Source organism: Heterocephalus glaber, unplaced genomic scaffold (assembly GCF_053883595.1).
Source record: "Heterocephalus glaber isolate CG9 unplaced genomic scaffold, H.glaber_assembly_v1.0 deba00001594, whole genome shotgun sequence".
NCBI classification, from domain to species: Eukaryota; Metazoa; Chordata; class Mammalia; order Rodentia; family Bathyergidae; genus Heterocephalus; species Heterocephalus glaber.
In genome coordinates this window covers 1,438,628-1,466,071 of record NW_028258369.1, presented here as the reverse complement: position 1 = coordinate 1,466,071, position 27,444 = coordinate 1,438,628, and the positions used below count along the sequence as shown (strand labels likewise).

General features: G+C 34.6%; 1 protein-coding gene across 17 annotated transcripts in view; it reads left to right on the top strand.

Moving 5' to 3' along the window:
* Il1rapl1 (interleukin 1 receptor accessory protein like 1) overlaps window positions 1–27,444 on the top strand; it is a 1,215,099-nt gene that overhangs the window by 186,024 nt on the left and 1,001,631 nt on the right. For all 17 annotated transcript variants that reach the window (XM_087193607.1, XM_087193605.1, XM_087193606.1 and 14 more), the window contains one exon: window positions 12,504–12,609. In XM_087193607.1, coding sequence (XP_087049733.1) covers window positions 12,528–12,609 — 82 coding nt within the window. In that variant the 5' untranslated portion in view covers window positions 12,504–12,527. The remainder of the gene's footprint in view (window positions 1–12,503; window positions 12,610–27,444) is intronic.

Here is a 27,444-nt window from a genome sequence, read left to right as displayed (position 1 = left end):
CTCTATTTTCTTAATTGATTAGATTGAAGCTTAGCTAACACGTTATTCTACAGAGTTGGTTACAATACTTACTGTCTTCCACCTTGCTGAAGGATAAATTTGGGACTTCTTCAGTGTTGAATAAATCCTCTCTTTATTGTATTCCTCTACAGCTTTTCAGTTTCATATGGTTCTACTAAACAGTGTGCCAATTTTCCCCTAGTATTTGTGTCACTACTTCAATGTGTGGCTTTGCAGGACATTACATGGCATTTTATACCATTTTATTCCATAGCCAAGTCCATAGAGTTTAAATCTTAGTACAGTATTTAAATCAGAAACACATTTTGGACAAGCTCATTTGTCTTTTGAATATTATATTCTTCATCATCTTATAGGGGAATCTGTCATGAACTACATAACTAGAGATTTTATTTACACCTTGACCTTTTAGTCAGATGATGAATTAGCTTTTGGAGAACAGCATAGAAGTTTGGTTACAGAATTTGGAACTTTAACATTTTCTCCTGGGCCAGGTTCCATAGCAATGAATGATCTTTTGCTGAAAATTGTTTTAAAAAGAACAAAAACACAGAGCTATGTCTGAGACATTTTATAAAAAAGAAATATGAGTGATCTGAAACTTAATCTAGATGATGTAACCAACCCCAACCTGTATTACACAGATTGTCAAGTATATATTTTCATCAGTGGTTTTCCAAATTCACATGCATTCTTTTTGTTTTCTGGAATGCTTAAATTTAACTGTCAATTTGATTGGCTTAGGAGCTGTTGAAGGGATTAGTAAGGCACACTTCTGGGTGTGTCTGGTTGGGTCATGCAGACTTGAGTTTAGGTACTATATCTGGTCCCTTGTCTTTTCTCTGACACTGTTACCCTACTTTGCTTCTCAGCCACCATGAACTTTGTTCTGTCACACCCTCTCCCTTGGTGTTTCTGTCTTGGAGCCAACTGACCATGGACTGAAACTTCTGAAACCATGAGCCAAATAAATAAACTATTTCTTCCATTAAATTGTGGGTGTTTGGTACTTGGCTCCAGCAATGGGAAAGCTGTACTTTCTGTAATTGTTTGCCTATCATTTTTATACCTCTTCAACTGTGGTCTTCAATGAATGTAGTTTCCTGTTTTCATAGTCAAATCAAATGCAGCTCTGCAAACGATAGCGTGACATCTAGAGAGCAGTGAGGACTTTCCACGGTTTCTTGAGAGTTCATCTCTTACAACATGTAACTCTATGTTAAAATTGTTGATTTCCGTATCTCTTTTCCATGTTATTATTGACCACAGTGACCACTGCCAAATAATTTTGTATCTTAACACTTATAACTGCTTATAAACTACCTAGACAATAACTTTTATAATAAATATACAGATATATTCAATATTTATATATATATTTTTAGGATTGTAGTCAAAGTTTCATGATATAAGAGACAAGTTTACTTGTGACTAATTTTAATTATCATGGCTTTTAGTAACTTTCAGTTGCAGAGTCTGGAAGAACCTCTGTTTATACTCTCTATAGGGAATTAATTTATCTCACAACTTTAACATGCTTTACTTTATGCAAATTGAGCACTGGGAAAAATACTTTATCTGCGTCATGCATGAATGGATACTTAATTTTTTTCTTGGTGGGAAAATATACTTGCTTTAATCTTGAGTAGAGTAATGTCAAAACTTTAAGTAGTACAGTTAAACACAGTTAATTATTACTATTCAAGATTGGTAGTAGACATAGGAAAAGAGCTAGCATTTAAAAATATCTACTTTTAAATATTATTAAACACTCAAATAGTTACTAAATTATTTTATTTAAGAATCATAAAATGTTGAACTATGTATTTGCTATCTCAATATGCTGTAAAATTGATAATGAATGTAATAAACATGTCAGGCTCTTATATTAATTCTTTCTAGATAAAAAAACTTAAACTTATAAAGATGAAGTAATTTTCTTACACAAACAACAAACTCACTGAGAGAGAAATTAGAGAAGCGACACCTTTCACAATAGCATCCAAAAAAAATGAAATACTTTGGAATCAATCTAACAAAGGGAGTAAAAGACCTTAACATTGAAAACTACAGCACTCTGAAAAAGGAGATCGAGGAGGAGTTCAGAAAATGGAAAGATATCTCTTGTTCTTGGGTAGGAAGAACAAATATAGTGAAAATGGCCATACTCTCAAAATTGTTACACAGATTTAATGCAATCCCAAACAAAATACCAATTGCATACTTCACAGAATTAGAGAAAACCATCCTAAAATTCATTTAGAACCAGAAGAGACCTAGAATAGCAAAAACAATCCTGGGCAATAAAGGCAAAGCAGGGGTTATCACAATCCCTGACTTGAAATTATACTACAAAGCTACAGTGATTAAAAACAGCATGGTACTGGCAAAAAAGAGACCTGAGGATCAATGGAAAAGACTAGAAGATGCAGAAACAACTCCAAACACACTCAGCCATCTTATCTTTGACAAAGGAGCCAAACACTTTAATTGGCAGAAAAATAGCCTCTTTAATAAATGGTTCTGGAAAAACTGGCTTTCCACATGCTGAAGACTAAAACTACATCCCTGTCTCTCAGCATGCACTAAACTAAAATCAAAATTGGTCAGAGTTCTAAATATTAAAACAGAAACACAAAATCTGCTGGAAGAGAGAATTGCTAGAACTCTTGAAGACATAAGTATAGGCAAAACTTTATGAACAAAACTCAGATCACTTGAGAAATATTACAAAGGATAAAAAACTGGGATCTCATCTTATTAGAAAGCTTATGCACAGCTAAATAAACCACCAACAGAGTGAAGAGACAACCCACAGAGTGGGAAAAATTTTTTCCCAGCTATTTCTCAGACAAAGGACTAATATCTAGAATACATAAAGAGTTGTTTCTTAATCCCATTCTCATTCTAAAATCCATTGTCTCTATTTCATAAATAGAACAAAACTAATGAGTGCAGTTTCCCTCCACTTCATTTCTAAACTTAACTTTGTATTCATCCACTTGTACTTTATTTTTCTGCTTATAAGAGGATGTATTTTTGGGCTGTTCTATTAGTGGGATATCATATTCAGGACCCACAAATTCATTTAGCTTTGTGTTTTAGAGGACTCAGTGTGTGGTGAACAGGCTCCAAGGAAGAAGTATGCTGTTGGAAGAGTGTGGCAAAGTGGCTTAGTTCATGGTGGCTGGGAGGCAGAGCAGGGGAACAGTGCCAGAGAGGAAAGGGAGAGGGACACTATATAGACTCCCAAGGTCACACCTCCATGACCCACACAGACACAAACAGAAGTGTACTTTCCTAATCCCCTGGGTAAGTCCCAAGTTAGTCAAGTTGACAGTCTACTTTAACTGTCATAGAGGGTGTGTCTCGACCCAACCTCCCCATACTAGTATCTCTTGCTTTCAAATTTCACTTTATTTGGCTCTGTTTATCCTTTACCTCATTTTACATATATGGCTTGGTATTTCTCATCCTCAAGTATTGCCACTCCTCAAATTCTCTATCCTCATTTGTGGACTCTGCATCCTACCATTCAGAAACAAGTGAATGACGCCTATTTTCCACCACATATTTTCTGATTATTCCTTGATTTGTCTGTTGAAAAGTCTGACCAATTTTACTATCAGCCTCTTAAATGTGAAATCAGATGTCTTTATAATATATCCTCTCCTGATTGTGTCCTTAAATATTCTTGCTTGCATCATTGGGATACCTCTCTTCTGATTCACTGTTCCTTGATTCCATTTACTTGTCTGATAAATATATGTATGCCCTAGGATTGAAAACACAAGCTTTCTTCTCTTTTTCTCTCTTTTATCCTAATTTGTGTCTTTGACATTAGCTACAATCACAATGTTGTTATCCTCCACCTCTCTACTAAGCCCTTAGATGATATTTTTGATTGAATACAATACAATTCTAACATGAGATATCACAAGCAATTTAATTTAAATTCAACATGACACAAATATAACTTTGCATGTTTTTTTCACCATTATTGCTAAAGTTTCTTTTGTATTTCAATATATTGGAAAATAGTATCATAATGGGGCATATTTCACAAATTATATGGCTGTTATCTTCTTTAGAAGCTTCCTTTCAATACCTCTTCATTTAAAATCTCTATGTTTTATATATTTCCAAATCTTTACTCCCCGTATTTACTGTTACTGGTTAAGTCTGACTTTGTACCTCTTCTTCTTGAACTTCTACCTGATAACTAGTTTTTAAGAAAATTTTACCCTATGTTTTATAAAACAATTTAGATTATTTTATTATGAGCTTCTATTGATCTTCATTGTGTATACTGCAAAGATTCTTAGGATTGTATGAAAGTGGGGGCAGGCAGATCCTCAGGTAAGCCATTAGATGTATTCTGAGGAAACATTCAATATGATTTAAAAATAAATTAAGAAAGTAAAGTTGCATGAAATGGTCTTGGATCATGAAGTTTGATAAAAGATTTAAAAATACATTCTAGGAGTTACAAAGGAAAAATCTCAACTTCTTACCTAGCATATCTTGCCATTAACACTGAACATTTTTAACTTCTGTCATTACAGCCTGATACTTGTAGTCTACTCACAAGTCATTCCTGAGATGTACCACTTCACATTCTTGCAGTAGTAGTTTTCTATTGTTTCTAACAAATTATCACTAACTTTAAAGGCTTAAAAGTCCGTTCAACTTCAACTTTACATTTCTTGAGTTCAGAATTCCAAAATGCAAAAATGGGCTAACATCATGGTGATGAGAGGCCTTCAGTTTTTCTGAAGGTTCTACGGGAGAATGTTTACCTAGATGTTTACCTAGTTACACCCTCGAGGCCACAAATGCTCATTCACTCACGGCCTGTTCTTCTGTATCCGAAGTACATCAACTGAATCTCTGACTTTGACTTATGCTGATTCTTCAACTGTCCTTTTATAAGAGAGTTTGTAATTTGTGCATACGTGAATGATCATCTCCCACTTAAAAATTCTAATCACATCTACACAGTGCCTTTACATAGTCACAAGCTCCAGAGATTTGGATGTGGACATGTTTGATGGTGGGAGGGAGTGTCATTCCAGCTCCCACACAGACTATGTCAGTCATTCTTTGTTCTGGACCCTGAATTCCCTTTCTATTAGAAAGTCTCTCTTTCATGGCTTAAGGAAAAGCTTCTTCCTTTGAAAGCCCTTTCCTTGATTCCATCAAACTCAACCTGGAGCAGAATTAATAGATTCCTCCCTCTACTCCCTCAGCACATTTTACTCACCATATGGCAATAGGACCAGTCTAATTAGGTGAGCATTTGTCTTCTTTATTGGTCTGTGAACCTCCTTTATTTGACTGCCTTGCATGATTTTTGTGTCCCCATGGCACCATAGCAGACCATTTTGTAACTAGTATACACTCAGTAAGTGTTTATCAGATGATGAGTATGAATGCTGAAATTGAAGTGTATATAAGATCACCCACACTCAATCTTTCATTCATCCATTTATTCTTTTTTTTCCAGATAGCATTCATTGAGCATTGAAAATAAAGAGTTGAACAAAACACACATTTGTCCTGCAGAGGCTTCAAGTCTAGTAGAATGAAAAGCTACATAAATAAAGACATAAACTAATACCATGCAATAGGATGTAAAAAACAAAACAAAACAAAACAAAACTGGCATACCCGAGTTTCAGAGATTAGGAGTCAAGTCTATAATAGTATTACTACTGCTGCTACTGTTGCGGCAGCTATCAACAACAATGAGCTACAGTAACACAGTGGCAGCTTTTTCATACTGAGTGCTTTCCATGTGCCAGTATTGTTCTAGCCAATATATGTATGGTTATACACTTATTGTGCAAGTAAAGAAACTGGCCACAAAGTGGTCGGGTAAGCTATTTGCCCAAAATAATACACTTGATAGGTGGCAATGATCAGATAAGAACCTAGTTGAGACAAGAATTTACTGCTCTTTACCACTGTGATGTCCTTATTCTGCATAAGATTTAATAGTGGTTTATGTAAACCCAAGAGGTGAATGGTAAACGTTTTTTTTCCCATTAAGTTTATTGGTACATTTTCGGTATAAAATACAGTTGCATTCATCATTGGGATCTTGTACCTTTACATGAGTATCTTGGTTCTTATTTTTTTTCCCCTTCCCTTGCCCTCCCTTCACCCCCTCCACCCTTCCCTATTTGCAAAGACCGTGTTTCCATTTTTTTTCCTCTTTTCATATTTTTTCCTTTCCCTTTTTTCCTCTCCCCTACCCCTCCCAATTCCCCTGCTCTTTTAGACCTTTTCTTCCTGTTACACAGTATCAGTTATACATTTTTTAAATTACAATATTAAGATCTAGGAGACATTACCACAGATTTTACAGAATTTAAAAGGACAGAAAGCATATTACAAAACTCTTTTTTGAAATAAATTTGACAACTTCTAAGAAGTACCTTGGAAGACAAATTAATGAAACTAACTCTGAAGGAAATATAAAATTTGAATAGCACCTATTAAAGAAAGTATATTCCTAGCTTGAAAACCTACCTATATGACAACAGCAGGCTCATATACATTTTAACTGATAAATTATATCAAACAATTAAAGCAGAAAAAAGAAGGAACACTTCTTCCCTCATTTTAGGAACTCAACATTGTGCTAATCCTAAAACTGGATAAAGATAATAGAAGAAAAAAGTATGAACATAGATAGAAATTTGTTTAACCAAACAAACTCTTAGAAGTCAGATCTGGCAGGATGTAGAAAATGGTTTTGTAATAGGGATGGCAGTGTTGGTTCAGCATTGGAAGATCCACCCCCAAAAGTAATAATTTTAACAGAGGAAAGGAAAAAGCCATATGATCCTGTCACTAGTTGGAGAAAAATTATTGGACTAAGTTCTACAGCTGATCATGGTAAAAGCCATCAGGAGCCTAGAAGTAGAACAGAAACTTCTCAACAGATTAAAGACATGTACTCCATACTTCCAGCAAGAATGCCTTATATAAATGGAGAAGATACAATGCTTTTTCCTTAAGGAGGGGAACAAGGTCAGATATGCTTACTCTTTATCTGTCCATTAAACTTTGAAACCTAGTCCCCAGCAAAAGAGTCTGGCAATAAAATGACACAACTAGGATAGGATTGGCATGGCAGAAACAAAATCTTTCTATGTAGATGAAATGATCATCTACAGAGAAAATACTAAGAAATCTCTAGGAGCCCCTAGAACTTGTACTTGAATTTAGCAGAATTAGAAGACACAAGGTATATATAAAAATTCAGGTCTGTGTATACTTGCTATAAATGAAGAATTGGATATTGAAATTTAAAAGTTATGTAGGAGTACAAAGGACCTAGAAAAGTTAAAAACAAAAACAGTGTTGGAAGACATTTAATACCTAATTTTAAGACTTCTTCTAAAGCTACAGTAATCAAGGCAGTGTTGTTGTAAGGAAAGACATATAGATCATTGGAATAAAACAGAGAATCTAGAAATAGAACCACACATATATGGTCCACTGAGTTTTGAAAGATTATTTCACATTAGCATTTCATAGAATATAAACTCAATTCAAGGGCCGAGGAAGAGATAGTGTTTTCAGCAAATGGCACTAGAACACCTGGTATCTGTATATAAAAAATTAACCTCAACCCTTTTTTTCCATACATGAAAATAACTTGAAGGGATCTATGAACCTAAATAAGAAAGCCTAAAAGTATAAAACTTTAAGAAGAAATTATAAGGGAAAATATTTATGAATTCAGGGTAGGCAAGAACTACCTAGGATACAAAAAAACATGATGTATAAAAGAAAAAAATTGATAAATAAGATTCCATCAAAATTTAGAACTTTAAATGACATCATTAAAATGAAAAGTAGTCCTTAAACAGACCATATTTACAATACATATAAACTATGACCAGAATATATAAATAATTCTTAGAACTCATTAATAGACAACCCAATTAAAATGTAGACATAAAAAGATGATAAATAGCCAGTACAGCATAAGGAATGGTGAGCAACTCTAGAATCAGAAAAATACTAATCGGTACAATAATAAGATTGAATTATACACTCATTAGGGAGATGAAGTTAAAAGTTTTCAAAGCCTTGTCATGAGTTTTTCTTTTTGTTGGATTCTCCCCCTTTGCGTTTAATTTGTCACACACAATGGATCCATTCTGCTGGGTTTCCTGGGGTTGTGATCCTCATTGTCTTTTCCTAGGGTATTGTCTAAAACTTTTGGAGTGCCGGTTTGGTATTCATGAAGATCCTGAGGTGCTCTTTATCATGAAAGTATCTTATTTCTCCATCAATTTTGAAAGACAGTTTTGCAGGGTACATCAATCTAGGTTGGAGGCTGTTTTCCTTCAGGGCTTGAAATACATCACTCCAAGCTCTTCTTTCCTTGAGGGTTTGCATGGAGAAGTCTGCTGTGATTCTGATGGGCTTTCCTTTGTATGTGATTTGTTTCTTTTCTCTCACTGCTTGTAGAATTTTGTTCTTCTGTTGGATTTCTGGAATCCTAACTATTATATGCCTATGTGCAGATTTTTTTTTTGATTAAGGCTAGCTGGAGTCCTATATGCCTCACTTATCTGTATGTCAAGTTCTTTTCCCCTCCTTGGGAAGTTTTCTGCCATCACTTCTGTGAACAGTTTTTTTATGCCATCTGCACTCTCTCCTCTTTCTTCCTTGACTCTAATCAGTCTTATGTTATTCTTCTTTGCATCGTCTAGCAGCTGCTGGATTGATTTCTCCTGTTCCTTTACAATTTTAAAGCAATTTTTCTTTTCCCCCTCACTAATTGCAATCTTATCTTCTATATGTGAAATTCTATCTTCACATTGGTTCATTCTGCTGCACAGACTTTCAATGGAGTTTTTAGTCTCTTGGAAATCTGCTTGTATCTGTTTTATGAATTCCATTTGTTTCCTATGTTGGGATTCCATCATGTTCCTCAGATCCTCTATTTTTTTATCTGTGTCCTCTCTAGATTTATTAATCATGTCTTGCACCATGAGCAAAATCTTTGCTGTTATCTGATTAATTATTTCTGATTTCATTTTTCCCAGATCCTCCTTTGTTGCCAGTTCAGAAAGTCCAGGTGGTTGAGTATCAGACTGTTCCATCTCATTTCCCTTTGGGCTTGCTGTAGGTGATCCAGAAGTCTGTTTGTGAGACTTGTTTATATGTCTTCTCATTTCCACGGGAGGGGGTGCTTCTGTAGCCCATGTGGCTCACCTTCTCTGCCCTAAGAGCTTGAGATGGCGGTGGGGGAGCTTCCTTCTGGGTGCTGGGACTGGCTCACCTTCTCTGCCCTAGGAGCCTGAGATGGCAGTGGGGGAGCTTCCTTCTGGGTTCTGGGACCAGCTCACCTTCTCTGCCCTAGGAGCCTGGGATGGCAGTGGGGGAGCTTCCTTCCGAGTTCTGGGACTGGGTGAGCTTCTCTGCCCTAGGAGCCTGGGATGGAGGTGGGGGAGCTTCCTTCTGGGTGCTGGGACCGGCTGAGCTTCTCTGCCCTAGGAGCCTGGGATGGAGGCAGGGAGCTTCCTTCCGGGTGCTGGGACCAGCTGAGCTTCTCTGCCCTGAATGGTAATCTTGATAGGAAATACGGTAGCAGTTTTAGGTCCTTCCATCCAGAAATGAAAGCACTTTAAAATCAGTTCACCAATAGTAGGAACTAGCATGTGACAATAAAAAAAAAATACATGAGAACCTCAGGAAATGTTTATAGAGTATACCCCATCTACAGTTTCACTTTCCATAGTTTCAGCTGCTCACAGCCAACCATGTTCTGTAAATATAAATGGAAATTTCCATAGATAAATCATTCATGAATTTTAAATTTTGTGCTCTTTGGGGTAGTGTGATGAAATCTCACATTGTCATACTCAGTCCTACCTGGAATGTGTGAATTATCCTTCTAGCCAGCATATCCACGCTGTGTATGTCACTCACCTTTTAGTCATTTTGTAGCCATCTCTGTTATCAGAGTGCCTGTGATGGTATTGCCCTGCTTGTGTTCAACTAACCTTTAAGAAGTTACCAAAATCTGACCCAGTGCCTACATTATTTACTTTACTTCATCACAATGCATAGGCCTTGTATCATCTCACATCCCCACAAGAAGGATGAGTATAGTACAGTAAGATATTTTGAAAGACAAGTCATATGACTTTTATCACAATATATTGTTAGTACATAATCCCTTCATCTAATTTATCATTTAATCTATCATCAATGTGTATGTGTAGGAAAAACAGGATGCATAGCTTTTGGTACTATCTGCGACTTCAAACATTCACTGACAGTCTTGGATCACATCCCTTGTTATTAAGGGGGAACTATTATTTATAGTGTGCCTGGCTATTTCTAGGTTACAATATAAGCTTTTTCACCAGAAGAGCAAAGCTTGGATTTCTGTGACTTGACATATTTAATCTTTTAATTTAAGATACAATAAATTTCCTCAAAAAGGTTTGTAAAGATCATTATAGATTGACAAATACATTAAGTCCATGCAATTCTCCCCTCCACCATACACAGTTTCAAGAAATTCAGTTAAGGATTTTGATGTTACCAAATCGATACTTTCTAAACTAATTTAATTTTAAGAAACAGAATTGCAAATTAGCCCGTATGCCTTATAGAAATGAAATGACTAGGAAATAGTATTTTGAACAACTGTAAAATAATAAGATAATTAAGCTAGAAGGGCTTCCAGTATGTAGTTGAACCCTGGAGTTACTTGGGAAGCGCTGATTAAACTCACACTGAGAAAGGAACGGATTCTCACTGCTAACCTGAAGGCTGAAGATATCAGCCTGAAGATTTCCTGCCGCTCCAGTTAGTGCGGTGGCTGGAAATGGGATTGAGGTTTTAGGAATACATGACTCAGGCTTGCACTTTAATGTGGTAGTTTCTCAGATGTGTCTGATGAATCAGCTCTTTGGGCTAGGTTTCATTTATGTTTTTATATGAACCCAAGGTCACTAGTTAGAAAACCAAAGCAGGCTATCACCATTTAAAGGGGTGATGGATTTAAAAAAGAGGTTTTTCTTTTTTCAACGCTATTTTATAAATTCTCTGATTTTCTGACAAAAACGATGATGGTGACATTTTGCTGCAAGTGAATGGATTTTGATTTTTGGTGAATTAAAAAGTGTATTAACAGACTTTTGTTAATGTGAATAATTTAATCTCTTAAAATATTCAGAGGCATCTAAGACTCTGGAAGAGGAATAAACATGACTGTCAAACCACCATTTCATGTCCCTTAATAAAGTCCTAGTGATAGAAAACTGGATATGATCAGTCTTTCAAAGAATCTTGGCCCGCGTCATGAGTTATATTTGAACGATTTTCTGACTTGCCACTCTGGAAATTCAGTCTCTCACCTCTCCCGTCTTGGCCTTTCACACAAAGAAAAGGAGCAGAGAGTAGAGTGGTGGTTGGCAAGGGCTGGAAGGGGAGTAAGGAAGCGGGGAGATGGTGGGCAAAGGGTACAAACTTGCAGTTATAAAAGGAATAAATTGTGGGGATCTAATATGCAGCGTGGGACTACAGTTGACAACAGTGCATTATATAATTGAAATTGGCTGAGAGTAGATTTTAAGTGTCCTTCCAAGGCGTAAAATAATAGCTACATCAAGTGATAGATATGTTAACTAACATGATTGCTATAAGAATTTCATAAGGTATATATGTACATGTCCATCACAGCGTACGACTTGAATATGTATAATTTTCTCAACTATATCACAAAATGTTGAAAAAAAGAGGGATGATTTTCTGAGGAAGACAATGTAAATATAGCTAATTTCAAGTGAAATGTTTCCTCCTTTTGAAAGTCAAACACTAGTGTAGTGTCCCTCCTGGTAGCCTGCCGAGAGCCTTGTAATAAGAACAAAGGCTACTTTTGTACCTTTCATCAACAGTATACCTTCTTTCAGTAGAAAGAAAGACCTTAAAATTCTCCTGCAGTATCTGTTCAAGTTTTTTGTAAAATATTTTCAAAATCATAATTAAATATTTAGAGGCGCAAAATTTATGATTTCACCTTCATTGGAAAGAAGGACCCTGAATAAAATTGTATTGTATTGCAGCATGGAATATTTAAAAAGGTCAGTTTTGGCAAATTATATTGAAGATAAGTTATTAGTAAAATAGTTCTCTTGAAGGGATTATTTCCACCAATTGAAACAGAATTCAAGCCTCTAAATAAAGAGAAATTATAAACCTTAAGTGAATATAAAATTTTAAAGCACTTTGACAAGCCTACGGAGACATAATTTTGGCATTACTGGTTTTGATTTAATTGAAAGACCACAATATATGGGAAATAAAATAGAAATCCTGTCCATGTTCTTTCTCTTTGTGTAATTCATTGCCCCAATCATACTTGATCAAAAGTCTTAGAAAAATATTATAATGTTGGTGTATATCTTTAAAAGTGCATGCTTTTCTTTTTATCTTTGCTTTAGGGATCAGCCTTTAAGAGCTGGAAGATGAAAGCTCCAATTCCGCATTTGATTCTCTTATACGCTACTTTTACTCAGAGTTTGAAGGTTGTAACCAAAAGAGGCTCTGGTAAGAAGTGTTTCTCCTTTTTTCCCCTCAGTTTTAAGGCTTAAAATAATAATGCTGCAGTTATACACACGTCATTAGTGAGAGGTTAAGCATTGCTGGGAATCTATATTGTGGAGATGTTGTAGATACATGGGTAAGTAGTGGAACTTATTAATTGTGAATTATAAAAGTGAGAATGGGTTGAAATTAATACAGCTTTCTGTTGATTACTATGAATTGGGTTGGATTCAATACCAAAATGTTTCATTTTAGTACCATCATATACTATGATTTTCTACCTTCTTTTATGGAGAGTGTCATTTTAATTTTTCATTGGAAATACTGTAGATTTTTTTGATGTTAGTATTAATGTTATCACTTTGTTGTCAGCTACCCTTAGGGAAGACTTTTTTAGGATAATGCATCAGCTGATGTGCTGAACTACTCAGAACTATTTAAAGAAAGCATCACTGTTATTTAAGAAAATGTCACAGGGACATATTGCCACATTTTAGTAGGAAACAGGTAGAGTAGAACAGTAATGAAAAGAGCTGCTATAAAGGTTAATGTTGAAAACTAATGGAAATCTCTACATTTTATTAAGTGTTTGAGTTTTTAGTTGGATGTTGCTACTTGGAATTAGGAAGTATACAGGGAAATTGAATACATATTGATATGAATCTATGTCTGATAAATCATTGATAATACAAAGCCTTGGAAGATTCACACTTTATGTGGGGTAAGAGAAGTTTTTGATTTTATAGTTTTTAGATACAAAGGAAGAAGATATGCATTGTGTTTAGCTATTAGAAGTAGAACATGCTCTCTGAGTTCTAGAGAGACAGTGGGAAAAATAGATGAGATACTGTTCAAGAGGGTGCACAGGGTTGGAATATTAGGAATTGCATCTTGGAATTCAGAGAGGAGAGGAATAGAAGGATTGAGATGGGGCTGAGCAGCAACCATTTCAGTCCCTTATGTTAAGTGTCTTCAAACTCACTTTGATGAAATGTTGAAAAAGTCCGTACACTAGAGAAATGAAGAGCACTTCTACATTCATGACCCCCTTTTGTGGGGAAAATTTAAGAGAAATTTGGAAGTACTTTGTACACAGACAAGAGTTTGATGCAGAGTTGAAAGTAGGAATTTTACTAAGCCTATTGGTGGTTCTAGAAAAATATTGTATAGCTATTCTATGTGCTACTGATGTGACTGTAAGCAATGTGACAAACTATTGTTTCTATGTTTGCACATTATTTCAAGTATAATTACTGGATATTTTTAAACAAAAGAAAATTGGAAAGTGAGATTATAATTATTGATTGAATCTTGAAAAATTTATTTTTCTGGTTAAAACACCTGGTAACGTAAAACCTTTTCTTTTTTTCAAATTCTGTGTATGTCCAATCTATGATTTATTAATTGAAATGCAAATGTGACATTTTTTCATCATACAATAGTGGTGGCAATCCATTCTATATAAGCTCTAATTTGAGGGCAAGAAGATTTATCGAATTGGCCCTTACTTTGTATGTTTGAAGAGTGTGGAGCAGACATATAAATGTGAGACAATTGGAAAATTCTTATCTCCTTTTACTCTAGAGACTTGAGAGAACTCAACAGCCCATTTCAAGTTTAATTTTTATTTTAATTATGTAAATATAATTATTTTAGCTGTGCATTACTAAAACGTGGTTGTAAATTATGTGGAAATTGTGAGACCTTGCTTTCTTCTGTTTATAAAGACAGTCTTCACCTAGTTATCAGCGTCCAAACTAAATATATTTTTATATCATAATGTAACAATGGCAAATAAGGCAAGTACTGGGGTCTTGCACTGTGCTTTCTTTATTTACTTTTATCTGCATTTTGAATTACAATATCCTCTCTCCGTGTCTGTGTTAAGACCCAGAAGAATGGAAATTTGATTGGTTTGGGGGTATTAAGTGTGCAATTTGTGATGAATATTATTTTATCTATATACTTGCATAACTTGCACTCATTTCAGCTGATGTCTGTTATCATGGCACATTTGTTTGTGAGAAGCAGATATGTGGCTAACTGAATAGCATCATTACTGATCTCCATAGATCAAGTAGAAGAGTGCACTTGGTATGTTCTCTTTAAAAGATTGATGGCTCAATCTTCATGCTCAGCCCAACCTATAAACCTAGAAACACCAAGGCCAGAGAGTCAAAATCAATTTTTGATGTTTGATCTTGCTTATTAACCAAGACAGCTACTTTTCCTTGTTCTTTCTTCTTGTTATTTACTTCTTATTCTTCTTTTTCTTATTAATCTTTCTTAATGTACAATAATCATGATTTAAAACCCAGTGACTTTCACATGTCTTTTACTGGAATGTACTCTTTAAGTCACTGTAACCTCTAAGAAACCAGAACTAGCTATTACAATAATTAAGACCATATTAAATATGAGTATCATGCATACTCTAATATTGAATTTTTTATGACACATTGATTGTGTATAGTGTTTAATTTAAACTGACTGATGTGGTCATTCTGTAAAAATTTAGAAGTATTGGTTTCTCTTAACAGAACTAATTTGAAAGCAATAGGAGCACTTATTACACAAGTTGCAGATGCATTATTTTTATCTCATTTGCCTACACCCCTATTGTTATTAATTTAAGGAACAAATTAAATCTTTTAAGGCAGTTATATCATAGTAACATCCTTGATTGAAATATTTTTTTCCTTGATTGAAATATTAAAAGTAAAACTTTATAATGTCTATAGTCAGCTTTTGTTACACAACAGATTTCTCTCCTGAAACAGTTTTATACTTAAAAAAAAAAAACCTTATGAGGCACACTTGAAGAAAGGCAGACTATCAATATTACTTATCCCCTTCAAGTGTGTGAAGTGTTACAGCAATTTGGTAAGTAAACATTTGAGTTGCTCTTATTTATCGGATTCTGTACAAAAACATGCAAAGCACATACTCACTTGGAGATTTGCATTGTAACCAATATAGAAAATTTACCTTAACTTTGTTATTTGTCTTTTCTCTTTCTTCCCTTTGTTTCATCCTTCCCTCCCTCTTTCCTTTGCTTCTTTATTTTTTACTGTATTTGTTTGCAAATAAATATAATGTATTTTCATATTGCCACTGACTTTGAAGTACCTTTTAACTATAAAGATACTGTCTTTAATTTATTTAAAGGATCAACATTCATAAAATGCTATCTCTTTTCCAAGCCATTCAAAGAGCTTCTGTATGAATTTTTTAATTAATGGCTATTCATATATGATTATCTGTCTATATCTATCAATCAATTTATCTTTCTATCCATCCATCTGTAGATAGATATAGTTAAATTTTGTATAAATAAGAGAATTTGGGGTAAGTTTGGGGGCAGAGAAATAATATGAACTGTTTATGGACTATTATGGACAAACTATGATTACAGCACTTTGGAGGAAGTAATGTGTGAGTTGCAATTTGGTCGAAGAATTTGGGATGCTGAAGAGAAATGAAGTGAGAGGGGCTTGAATGTATAAATTAGAAGAGAGGAAGCTCTGTGATGATTTTTTCTTTGCTTATTTCTCTTTGCTTTCATTTCCATCCATAGAATATTAGATGGTGAATGCATGAACCATAACTTACATAAGTTTTTAGTCTCTATGGTGCCAAATTCAAGTGGCGATCAAAATATATAGTGAATGCTGACATTTTAAAAACTTATTACAGTAAAAGACACCTTGTCATTTATCCTTCTCCAAATATTTACCTCCACTTAAAACACACTTACTCATTGTTCTTGGCACTTTCTGAAGCACTTCTGGAAGTCTTCTTTTGTGAATTTTTTTTCATGAGGTGCAATAAAAAATACAGTGAGTGTCGCTGCAGAGTGCCATCCAATGGAAAGGCAGGCTCACAAAAATATTACTTTATTCACTGAACCTGACACTGTGCGACTTCTGGCTCTTCCTCAAAGTCAAAATGACTGTGAAAGGTAAAGCCTTTTGAATTGCTTCAGAACAGAGAGCCAGCCACAATGGTTGAACCTAAAGACACTCATGGAATAGAACTTCCAGTAGTGCTTCAGAAAGTGGCAAGAATGATGAGAAAAGTGTGTTTGAAGTGGGAAGGAGTATTTTGAAAAAGATTAATGCCAATGTGTCTTTAACTGTAATGCAGGGGAGGGGGATTTAGCTCAGTGGTTCCAGTGCCTGCCTTGCAAGCACAAGGTCCCGAGTTCGATCCCCGGTACCAAACAAACAAACAAAACAAACAAAAAACACAAACAATCCTAACTGTAATGCATTTTTTAGAAATTTATACATTCACTCTATTTGTTGATCACACAGTAAGTGGTGTATATTTCAGTTTCAGAGTTCACAGAAATGTTTTAGTGAATTGATGATTGCACAAGTGAGTGATTTTAATATTCAGGTTGAGTTACTCCAGTGAGGATGCCACAGCACCATGATAATATTAGAAAGATAAAGACAAAATAAAATAAAAGGCATTGAAAAAAAAACGCTTTTAAAAAAAGAAGAATCAATATAATACTGTATATAATATGAGACTATTGAAACAAATGTATAAATGCAGAATAAGCAATATCTAGGACCTGTTGAGCATATTAGATGAAGACAGTGAACTATGACAATTTATGAGTATTTTCAGTCTTGGAATGCAGTTAAAAATCTGTCACAAATAAAGGAAAATGAATCCTCAAATATTTTAACATTGAGACTTCACTATATCTAATCCTGCTTTAAAGAAGACTTAATATTGTTGTGTAGATGCTTTGATTTTAATGGTATTGCTCAATAGTGCCATCAGGAAAAGGGTGTAGCTCGTGATTACCAATACTTGATAAATAAGCAAGTGACTTCAGCATAGAAAAATGTGTTCATGGGGCCGGGGATTTAGCTCAGTGGTTTCAATGCCTGCTGCACAAGCGCAAGGACCCGAGTTCTATCCCCGTGTTCATAATTATTAGAGCATGTGGAGAACAGTAAGTGACTGTATTACATAAACCAAAGAGTGCATGTTCTAGAAGGGATTTAAGATATATAAAAGTTCCCTAAAGCAGTTTGCTATTAGAGAGTAAAAGTGTTGCCACAGGGAATTGATCTTCCCTTAAAGAAGAAACTGACAAGGCAAGCCTCAAGAGCTTTTCTGAAACTTGTGACATTAGGCCCAAATAATTTATAAAAGTCAGCAGTAGTTAAACCACCAAAGACACAGTGGAGGTTCTAATCTTTGTGTTTGGTATCTTTAGATCTCCATTTAAGTAAAAGAAATTATACTACTGTGTAAAGGCAGTGAGATTTAGCTGAATGGGAATGAAACAGTCTAGTGGAGTACTTGCATGCCGTGCCAGTGTGATTTATATACATCAGATCTCTCGGGCATTCTTGGAAGTCAATGAGCTTAATTCCACACGAGTAAGAGACAACTTAGTCCCCCAACATCTGCCTTTTATTATGTTTCCATGTGTTTATTCTTAGTTTGACAAATACATCAAAAAGTAAGAGGCATTTCTCCTTATTTTCCTTTGGGATAATAAAAGACCAAATTTCTGAGCGTTTATTTCTTTCCTTTTTGAGGTGAAAAATGCAGTTTAGGTTTTCTGGGGAAAAGTTTATCTTTATTTATTTTATTCTTTATAAATTTTGAAATTAGATCTAGAGCACTACAGGTATTCATTTGTAATGATGTCTTTATTTGGGAAAATGTCTAACAAAAATAGAACTCGTATCTAACAATAAAATAAAGTTGTTTGCTACCTTTGTGTAGCAATCATCTGATGCATCTATGAATTTCACCATGAACTTACACATTCAGTTCTATTTGTCAGTGTAATTTTAGAGAGCATTGGCGCAGATTAATGGCAAATGTGAAGAACGGTGCCATGTACATGATCAGTTTCTATGGAAAAGATAAAGTCAAAATGGATGAATCTTCAAAGTTGACCAAAGTTCAGTGAAGAAGAGAGTATCCTAAATTAAGAAATACACTACTGCAACACTGTATTATTAGGGTGAAAGAATATGTTTTATATATTTGATGGGAGAAGCGAGGCATAGAGAACAGCAGTAAGGAACCAGTCAGCAGTAGGCATTTTGAGCCACGGTAATGAACTGTTTCTTATGGGAGACATAACACATAGGTAGCTACTGGTTGGACTAGAGCATGAATTCCTGATAAATGAGAAGTCAAACATAGCCTTGCAGGAGGATCCATAGGAAGATTTAGAAAATCGAAACAATAGTATCTCATGTCCTATTGCTGCTTTAACAAGTTACCTCAAATTTAGTGGCTTAAAGCATTACAAATTTGTTATATTTCTTGTAGTCTGATATTCAGAATCACTTGGACTTTGTGGAAGCTACCGCAGTGTCCAATTTTGTGTCTTTTCATAGCTTCTAAGATCTGCCTGCATTCCTTGCTTGGCTCGTGGCCCTGCATCTCTCCAAATTCAGCATCTATCATCACATCTTCCTCTCTGCCTTTCACTGTTTTTCCTCTCTCATTCTTTTCTAAAGGTCCCTTAAATTATTTCAAGATTAGTAAATTTTACAAGGCACCTTTTGTCACATAACTTAATGCAGTCACATATTTCAAGGATAAATATGTAGACATTAGGAAGGGGCATTGCATTGCCTACCAGAGTTTATAATTAGCTACGTCAAACAGAATTCTTATTGAATTGTATTGGGAACTAGAAAATGTGTGGTCATTTAGAAACCACATGAGAAAGGAGGAAATAAGAATAGGGATATTGAAAAATTTTGCTGAAGGATCCATTTGATTTGTGCTCCATGATTTAAAAAATAAATAACAGGTGAGAGTAGCAGAGGAACACAAAAGGAAAAAGAAAGTGAAAACAAGACACACGTGAAGTCTTGGGGCATGAAAACATTTAAGATTCATCCACACTACAAAATATACTTTCAAAATTACCTTTTTTCCCTTGAAGTAGCCTAAAGCAGTCTGTATACCTTTCAGTTAAAAAAATAATTCTCTGAATCAAGATTACAGCAGAGAGAATAGGAAAGACAGAAAAGAGGACAATTTTTAAGTTAGAATCCATTGAGGTTGATGATCACTTAAATGTGGGAGGTTAGAAAGAAAGCATTGAAAAAAAATCATCCTGTAAGGGGGCAAGCTTGGTAAAATTATCAGTCATGTTAAAGATCCCCAAAGCCGGGAAACTTGAAACAACCACTTGTTCAAAGGTAACAGTAAGAAGGTCTTTGTGATGAAGACAAAGATCAAAAAGCAGATTAGAGATAAAATGTGAATGACATTTTACATCCTGCAAAGGATTTCGGATTTTACCTTGTAGAACAAAAAGTTTTGGCTAAGGTGTTTAATTACTTTAAATCCCTTCAGTAGAAAGTTTAGCCTGTGAGATGGAGCCTCTGATTTGGCAGATCCATTCAATCATTTTTTTTAATTAGTACATGTTTGTGTAACATAATGAATACATTCAATCATGGGGAACTGGTACATATACATATCTTCTCTTAATCTTTTTTACTTCCCCCTGCTCTCTTCTCCTTCCTATCTCCTTTCATCCCTAGATCCCCTTCCCATCTGCACAATGTCTACCTTCCTGTTGCTTATTTTTCTCTTTAAGTCATTTGTACTTCGAGTTTCTCGTGTAGGAGTAACCATGTAATATTTGATCTTCTGTGTCTATTTATTGCACTTAGCATTTTGGTCTCAATGTGCATCAATTTTCCTACAAATGACTCAAATGTATTCTCCTTATGGCAGAGTAGTACTCCATTGTGTATATATATCACAATTTTTTATCCATTCATCTGTTGATGGGTGTAGGGGACACTTCTTAGATTTATCTATTGTGACTTGTGCTGCTATAAACACGTGTATGACTGTATTACTAATATGATATTTTAAACTGTTTTGGGAAGATACCCAGAAGAAGTATACCTGGGTCAAATGGAATTTCAATTTTTTTGAGGAATCTCCATACTGTTTTCTGTAATAGCTGTACTAATTTACATTTCTACCAACAATGTTCAAATATTTACTTTTCCTACAAACTTGTCATCATTTGTTGATTTTTGAGTTTTTGATGATAGCTGAAAATATATTTCTCAAGGAACATGTATTATATCAGGTGAATGCTTGGAGTTCGATTGTGAAATAATGAGAGGTTATATTCATGGTGTTTCCAGTTAAAGAGAGAAGAGCAGGAGGAGAAGCAGTTCATTCAGCATGAGGGATCGTACTGAGTTCATTTTTGGCACATATCAGCTGTGGCAATCACTGGGAATATTGAGCCAATGAGATTTTTGATCTGGAGTTATTTTAGCTTCCTTTGGCTGCCATAAAAAGTACCATAGACTAGGTGACTTAAAACAATAAAAATTTGTTTTTTCACACTTCTGGAAGCCAGAATTCTGAAATAAAAGTGTGAGCAGTGTCTCAGAGGGACAATCATTCATTTCCTCTGCTAGTTTCTAGTAGCTTCAGTTGACCCTTGGTTTGTGACTCTGTCATACCATCTCTGTCTTTGTCTCCACATGGCTTTTTCTCCTGTGATAGTAATATCCCTTCACTTCTCTCATGTGAGGACAATTATCATTGAATTTAGGATCCAGGACAATCCCATTTTGAGATCCTTAATCACATTAGCAAATGCACTACACAAATATGTCACATTCACCAGTCTGGGTGGATATATCTTTTGGCGGGGCATCTTTCAGTACACCACAAAAGTCAAGGCAAGATAAGGATTTGGAAATTGTACTCGTTTGAATGCAGAGTTATAGAGTGCGATCATCCAGAGAGTGCATGCATGGAGAGCAGAGGAAAAAGAAAAGGAAGGAGGAAAGGATGAAGGTTCCAGTGGAAAACTCAACTTGAAGAGGTTGGCAGAGAAAGGGCAGCCAGGCAGGCAAAGAGACTAAAGGAGAGTTGAAAGAAAGAGAACTTACTAGTTTCCTGGAATCCAATGGAGGATTTAGTTTCAGAAGGTGAGAGTGATAGTGTTAAATTCTGTAACACTGAGTCAGCTGACTGGAAATAAATCACCAAATCAATATTCAGGAAAATGTAGAGGCAGAGAAAAAGGATATCTGAAAATTTCTGATTTTATATTTTAAAATGTGTGTATTGTGCAAAATTAATATATCAGAAGTACTCTTTTTTTTAAAAGTTTAACTCTAGAAATTGTGCTTTTTTTCTAGTGAGGTAAAACAAGTGTCAAACTTTCAGCCATCAATGCTAATGCAAAGAAATCGCGCTATAGAAAGGAAAAAATATTCCAGTTAAAAATCCTGAATGGAGGGTGATACTGATTCGATTTTCATTCTGTTAGAATCTCTAAAAACATATAGGAAAGATGGCTTATAAGTGTATTACATAGTCTACCTGCCTCGGTTAATCCTCATGTTGACTGTAGTAAATTGGCAGATGCTTCTGCAGAAAGCTAATATTGGCATTCCACATTTTATCTGCAAAGATCACTAAAAACACGTTCTGTTATTTTTCAGAAGTGGTTTAGGTTGGTCTGATGAATTTTATAAAACCATAGCACTGGAAATTAGGGGACTCAAGTTTCAATCTACCTCCTAATAAATCATACTATAAAGTAACAGTTTTGAACTATATGATCAGTAAAAATTACAGTTCATTGTTTTGTTCATTCTGCAAACATTTATTAAACACTTTAAATGCATACAACATTATGTAAACAGCACCTTTCTTTTGCAACATATTTTATATATTGGCAAATTGATCAAACACATTTAGGTGAACAGAGTTCGTACTCACACACTGTTGGGACCTATACCTTTGTGCTACTATTTGTACTAACTCCACAGAGCAGAGGGTATCTGTTTAAAACATTCAGTTCAGGAAAAATATGGTTTTTCATTCTTGCTTAAACAGCACCTCTTATATCATTACTGAGCTAAATTAAAAATAAAATTCTCTCCCTTGCAGATGGTTATGTGTCCAGGTGAAATTGGGTTTGGCAGTTCAAAATAGTAAATTGTGTTTTAGTCTATTTTTGCTGATTTAAAGTGAATTTCTTTTTGTAGGTTTGTGGTCTCAAGACATCTATGCAAGACACCTTGCATGGAAAATGTTGCCTTGAGGCAACAACTGTGGTTAAGTTTGCCAAGATTTAAGTTCTCTGAGGGTCATATATATATATTTCTTTAAAAAGTGTCAGTGAGCTCTTAATGGGTATTTCAAACACTATTCAATTGTCATTTGTATTTTATTAGCTGAGCTAAAATATTTTCCAGTTAGGTTTGCTACCTTGATTTTAGTAAAGTTCTGCTATTGGCATTTTACTTTGAGTTCTAAAAGAATATTCCAGTGACTCTACATTTCATAAATGATGTATTTAGTCCTTTGCAAATGATAAAGGAACATTATTTTTATATATTTAGAGAAAAACTTTCTATGCCCTAATGAATTAATATTTTTTTCAATTGTAGTGTGATGTCAGAAAAAAAGGAAACTATCTGAATAGAAAACCTTTACATTTTTTTCTGTAATTGGACTCTCCAATGCCATCTTGTGGTTTTTCAGAGTTGATAAAAATACAGTAATAAACAGAGAATGCAGAGAGAAAATAAACATAGGTAGAAAATTTCCAGTGAATTACTGCTCAGAGATTCTTTTAATTGATCCTGACATTTCTCAAATATTTATTTTCTCTAATTTAATGCACTATTTTAAAAAATATGTGAGTTTCTCATATATTTTGGTATATTTTTATAGTAGAAATGTTCACTGAGATTGTTTTTCGGAGTATTTTTCTTAATATTATCATCATGTCAATTTATAGCACTATAATTAACAGGGCTAAATTCAAATTATGAAGACAAATACATTCACATTTTAGAGTATTAAAAATCTGTTTTAATATGTTGCTGTCATTAAAGTCTTGTCATTTCAATAGTTCGGGTGTCAAAAGGAGAAAAAGACATTGAAGATTTCTCAGTTGCTCACTAATATAAATAAGAGCTTCTGGTAGAAATATGAATGTGAAGAACACATGTGGATGGACATGTGCTTTATGGCTTATGTTTTCTTGTGGGTCTGGCCAGCTGAGTTTGCAATAGGGGATGAGAGGGACTAAGGACTGTATAGCTAAATGGAAAACACTGGTCACTAAGTAAAGTTATCCTGTAGAAGCAATTGTCATTATCTGTCTATCCAACAATGTGAAGTCCAGGAGAAACTCTTAGTTGGCAATGTTTTGGTCTATAAAATGAAAATTTTCAAAGGGTCTCAGTTGGTATAAATTCATTTACAAATAAAAGGTCTATAACACACATATGCACAAACACAAATATATGTACATATACACATACACAAACTTGTATACAAATACCAACATAATAACAATTTTTCCAAACTTTAAAGAGAGTATGTTTCCATTTATCAGTGCTTATATATAACATCTATGAATATATTTATGTTTATTTCTTTTAAGGTTTTACAAATGGAAACTTTTATATTCTCAAAGGACAAGGTACTTGGTTCTGTATATGAGCACTAACAAGCATTTAGTGAATTCCTACATACTAAGTGCCCGACCAAATCTGCCTGGACATAATAAAGCTTAAAATGTTTAGACTTTTGTTTATCAAAATTTGCCTTTTGAGTTCCTCATTTTAAAAACAAAATCATAGGAAGATCTAGTAAAAGAAATGAGGCAAAATGATTTATCTTTGCAAGGTTTGATTAGTTCATTCTTGGATTTCCATATTCATGAAACAAATTCTGAAAATTTTTTATACAATCTCTCTATAACTTTAATGATTGTTTTTACTTGGAATCATATAGAAAAGTTATTTTTGTAACTGCATGCCTTTTCACATTTCTAAAATCCTTGTACCTGTCATAACTTCAGAACTGGTGATGCTATTGGTGTTATATTTTCAATGTAATAGTCCGTCCTAGTTACTTTTCATATTTAGCAAATATTAATTAACAAAGCATACTGTAAACATGCAATTTGAAATTGGACTGAAACTTCTGAAGGATTTAAAAGATTAACTATATACAATCTGCTTTAAAGGCCTTATAAAAATAATTAGCAATATTTGAGGAACAAATGCAGTGTATTCCTTCTTATTGCTATTGTAACAAATACCCACAAATTTAGTTACTAAAAACGGCACAAAGTTATTATCTTACCATGCTAAAAGTCAAAAGTCCTAAAATCCAGCTGACTACAGAGCTGCATTCCTTCAGGTTACCCCAGGGAAAATCGGCTTCCCTGTTTTTGTCTCAGCTTTTAGAAATCACCTGTATTTTTTATCTTGTGGTTGCTTCCTGAACTCAAACACTGTAGTATAATATCTTCTAATCTCTCTCTCCCCCTCTCTCCCTCCCTCTCTCTCTCTCTGTCTCTCTCTCTCTCCCCCCTTACTCTTTCTCTGACTTCTAATTTGTCACTCATCCTGTCTTTTTCTGACTCTGACCTTTCTGTCTCTCTCTTATAAGGATAAAGATCCTTGCTATTGCACTGGGTCTACCAGGTTTGTCCAGAATAATTTCTCATTTCCAAATTCTTACCTTAATTGTATCTTAAAATTTCACTTTGCTATTATGGTAATGTATTCACAGTCTTCAGGAATTAAGACATAATATCTTTGGAGGGTTATCATCATGTCTATCATTATTGTGTCTAGCTATTAGAATAGCTTTCACCTGAAGGAGTTTCATGTGACTGAAATACATATACATCTGGATACAGCAGGGGTTAAAAGAGGAGGAATCGTGAAAGAAAAGTGGTGAGAGGTAGACAGGAGGCCAATCACAAAGACTTTACGATACAATGCTAATATTATCTTGCAGGGAACTGGAGATGATTGAAGACATTAAAGCAGAAGTTTGGCAGGTTTAGGCTAACCAGATAAATTGGAAAGAGCTCTCAAACCAGAGGGTGGGAAATGAAGCCAGTAGTCCAGGCAAGAAAGTCATGAATTGAGGTAATAGTAAGAATAGAAGGGGAGAAAAGTTGATTTGGTTTCCAGTAAAAACTAGAACTAAGAGAAACTAGTAGCTGGTTGTATAATGGAGAGAGCAGTCTCTAAAGGTGATTTCAGCTATTTTATTAAGTTAAAAATCTTGTTAAGATTTGATAGCTAATGTTTCATTTCTGGTATAGGCTTTCTTGTCCAATACATATGTAAGTTTTCAAAATGATGTATCGGTTATGGTTTGTGTTCAGATTGACCTACTGTATACATCTGCGATAAAAATCTCAGGTTTAGAACCAAACCCGTGTCTTATAGTAGATTGCTCATACAGAGCATCTTCTTAAAATTAATTGTTCCTCTTTGGAGTTCTCTCACATATCTTGCATCTGTGTGCTTATAATGGAGCCTTATATCAATGAGTCTTTCCCTGATAATTTGTGTGAAATACTTTAAGTTAACACAGGGAGGGATTTTTAAAAGGTAATAAGCCTCATTTAAAATATAATACTAACTTACAGGTATACCTACATACATATATACACATATGAACATGTACACAAATATATACACAGTTAATCATCCATTTGTAAAACTTATCAATGATCTACTATATGCCACGTGGTGAGGATTGAAAGGCGATTAGGATATATGTTTGCTGCACTTTTTAATATCTGTTTTTTATTTACCCAACTAAATAGCATAAGGTCATTGAGTGCAAAAATATCTTATATATGTTTATGTGTATGTCTTTGAGAATCAGTGTGCTTAAAGGAGTCATTTCATAATTAGTGCTTAATACATATTTTTATTTGACTGCTGGATTTTAGAATATTGATGCATCTTATCACAGCACTCCATATTTTCTCATGATGTTTTATGTGCTTGTCATTCCTCTTCTCAAATGTTGTAAATTATTTGGGGAATAATCTCTATATAGTTTAACTTCATAACTTTTACATGTCCTCTCCCAATGCCTTGTACATAGCATTTTCTAACCAATTATTACTTGAGGAAATTAATGAATTTAACTTATATGAAATGAATAGTTTTATTTGAGTTCGCATTTCTCTGCAGGCCAAGAATTAGCATGACCTCTTTAGCTCGTAGGGTGACCTAACTCCATATTGCATATAGTTCCTCGAAGGCTAGATGCAATAAAGGAATCCTGAAAGGAATCTTGCATGGAAGTGTGCCTGGGAGGAATGAGGGATGAGCCAAAGCAGCTGTTCAATGCCTCCATTTCTCCCAAGATGGATCAAAGCAAACCCTAAGAATTCTGGTGAATAGAAGTGGCCTACAACATCGAGGGTGTTTTATTTTAATTCAGAACATGAATTAGTTCAATTTGGCAACTTGCAAATTCATTCTGCCACTCTGTAACTGACATGCCACTCTGTAATGAACAGTGGTAACTTACTGTTTATTTCAAAGGTAGGCTTTTGCTTTCTTCGGGAGACGTGCTTGGTTTATTTTGTTCAATTTTTAATGATACATGATTTTATTTTAATTTTCTTTGGAAACTGCTTTGTATCCTAGGGTTTCCGGCTTTCTATGAATTGAGAGGAGGTTATTTCCTTCTAAGTTTTCAATTAGGAAAACAAAGCAAGTTTGGAAGCTCCACTGGGATCTTGTAAACCCTCTCAAAGCATGTTCTGAATGAGACAATTTTTGTGCAACTAGCTCTAATTGTCTAAGGTGAGACAATCTACAGAAGCTAATTAGAGAATCTTATTCTGCAGCATGTATGGGGGGTGTTACAACAGAAGTTTGGTTTATTTGTGTTAATTTTTGTTGTTACTCTTATGTTGTTTGATCCATCCTTCTTTCCAGTATCTACAGCTTTGAAGGGATTTTTCCTTAATTTTTAATTATAAATTTTTTATAGTAAGGTTTATGT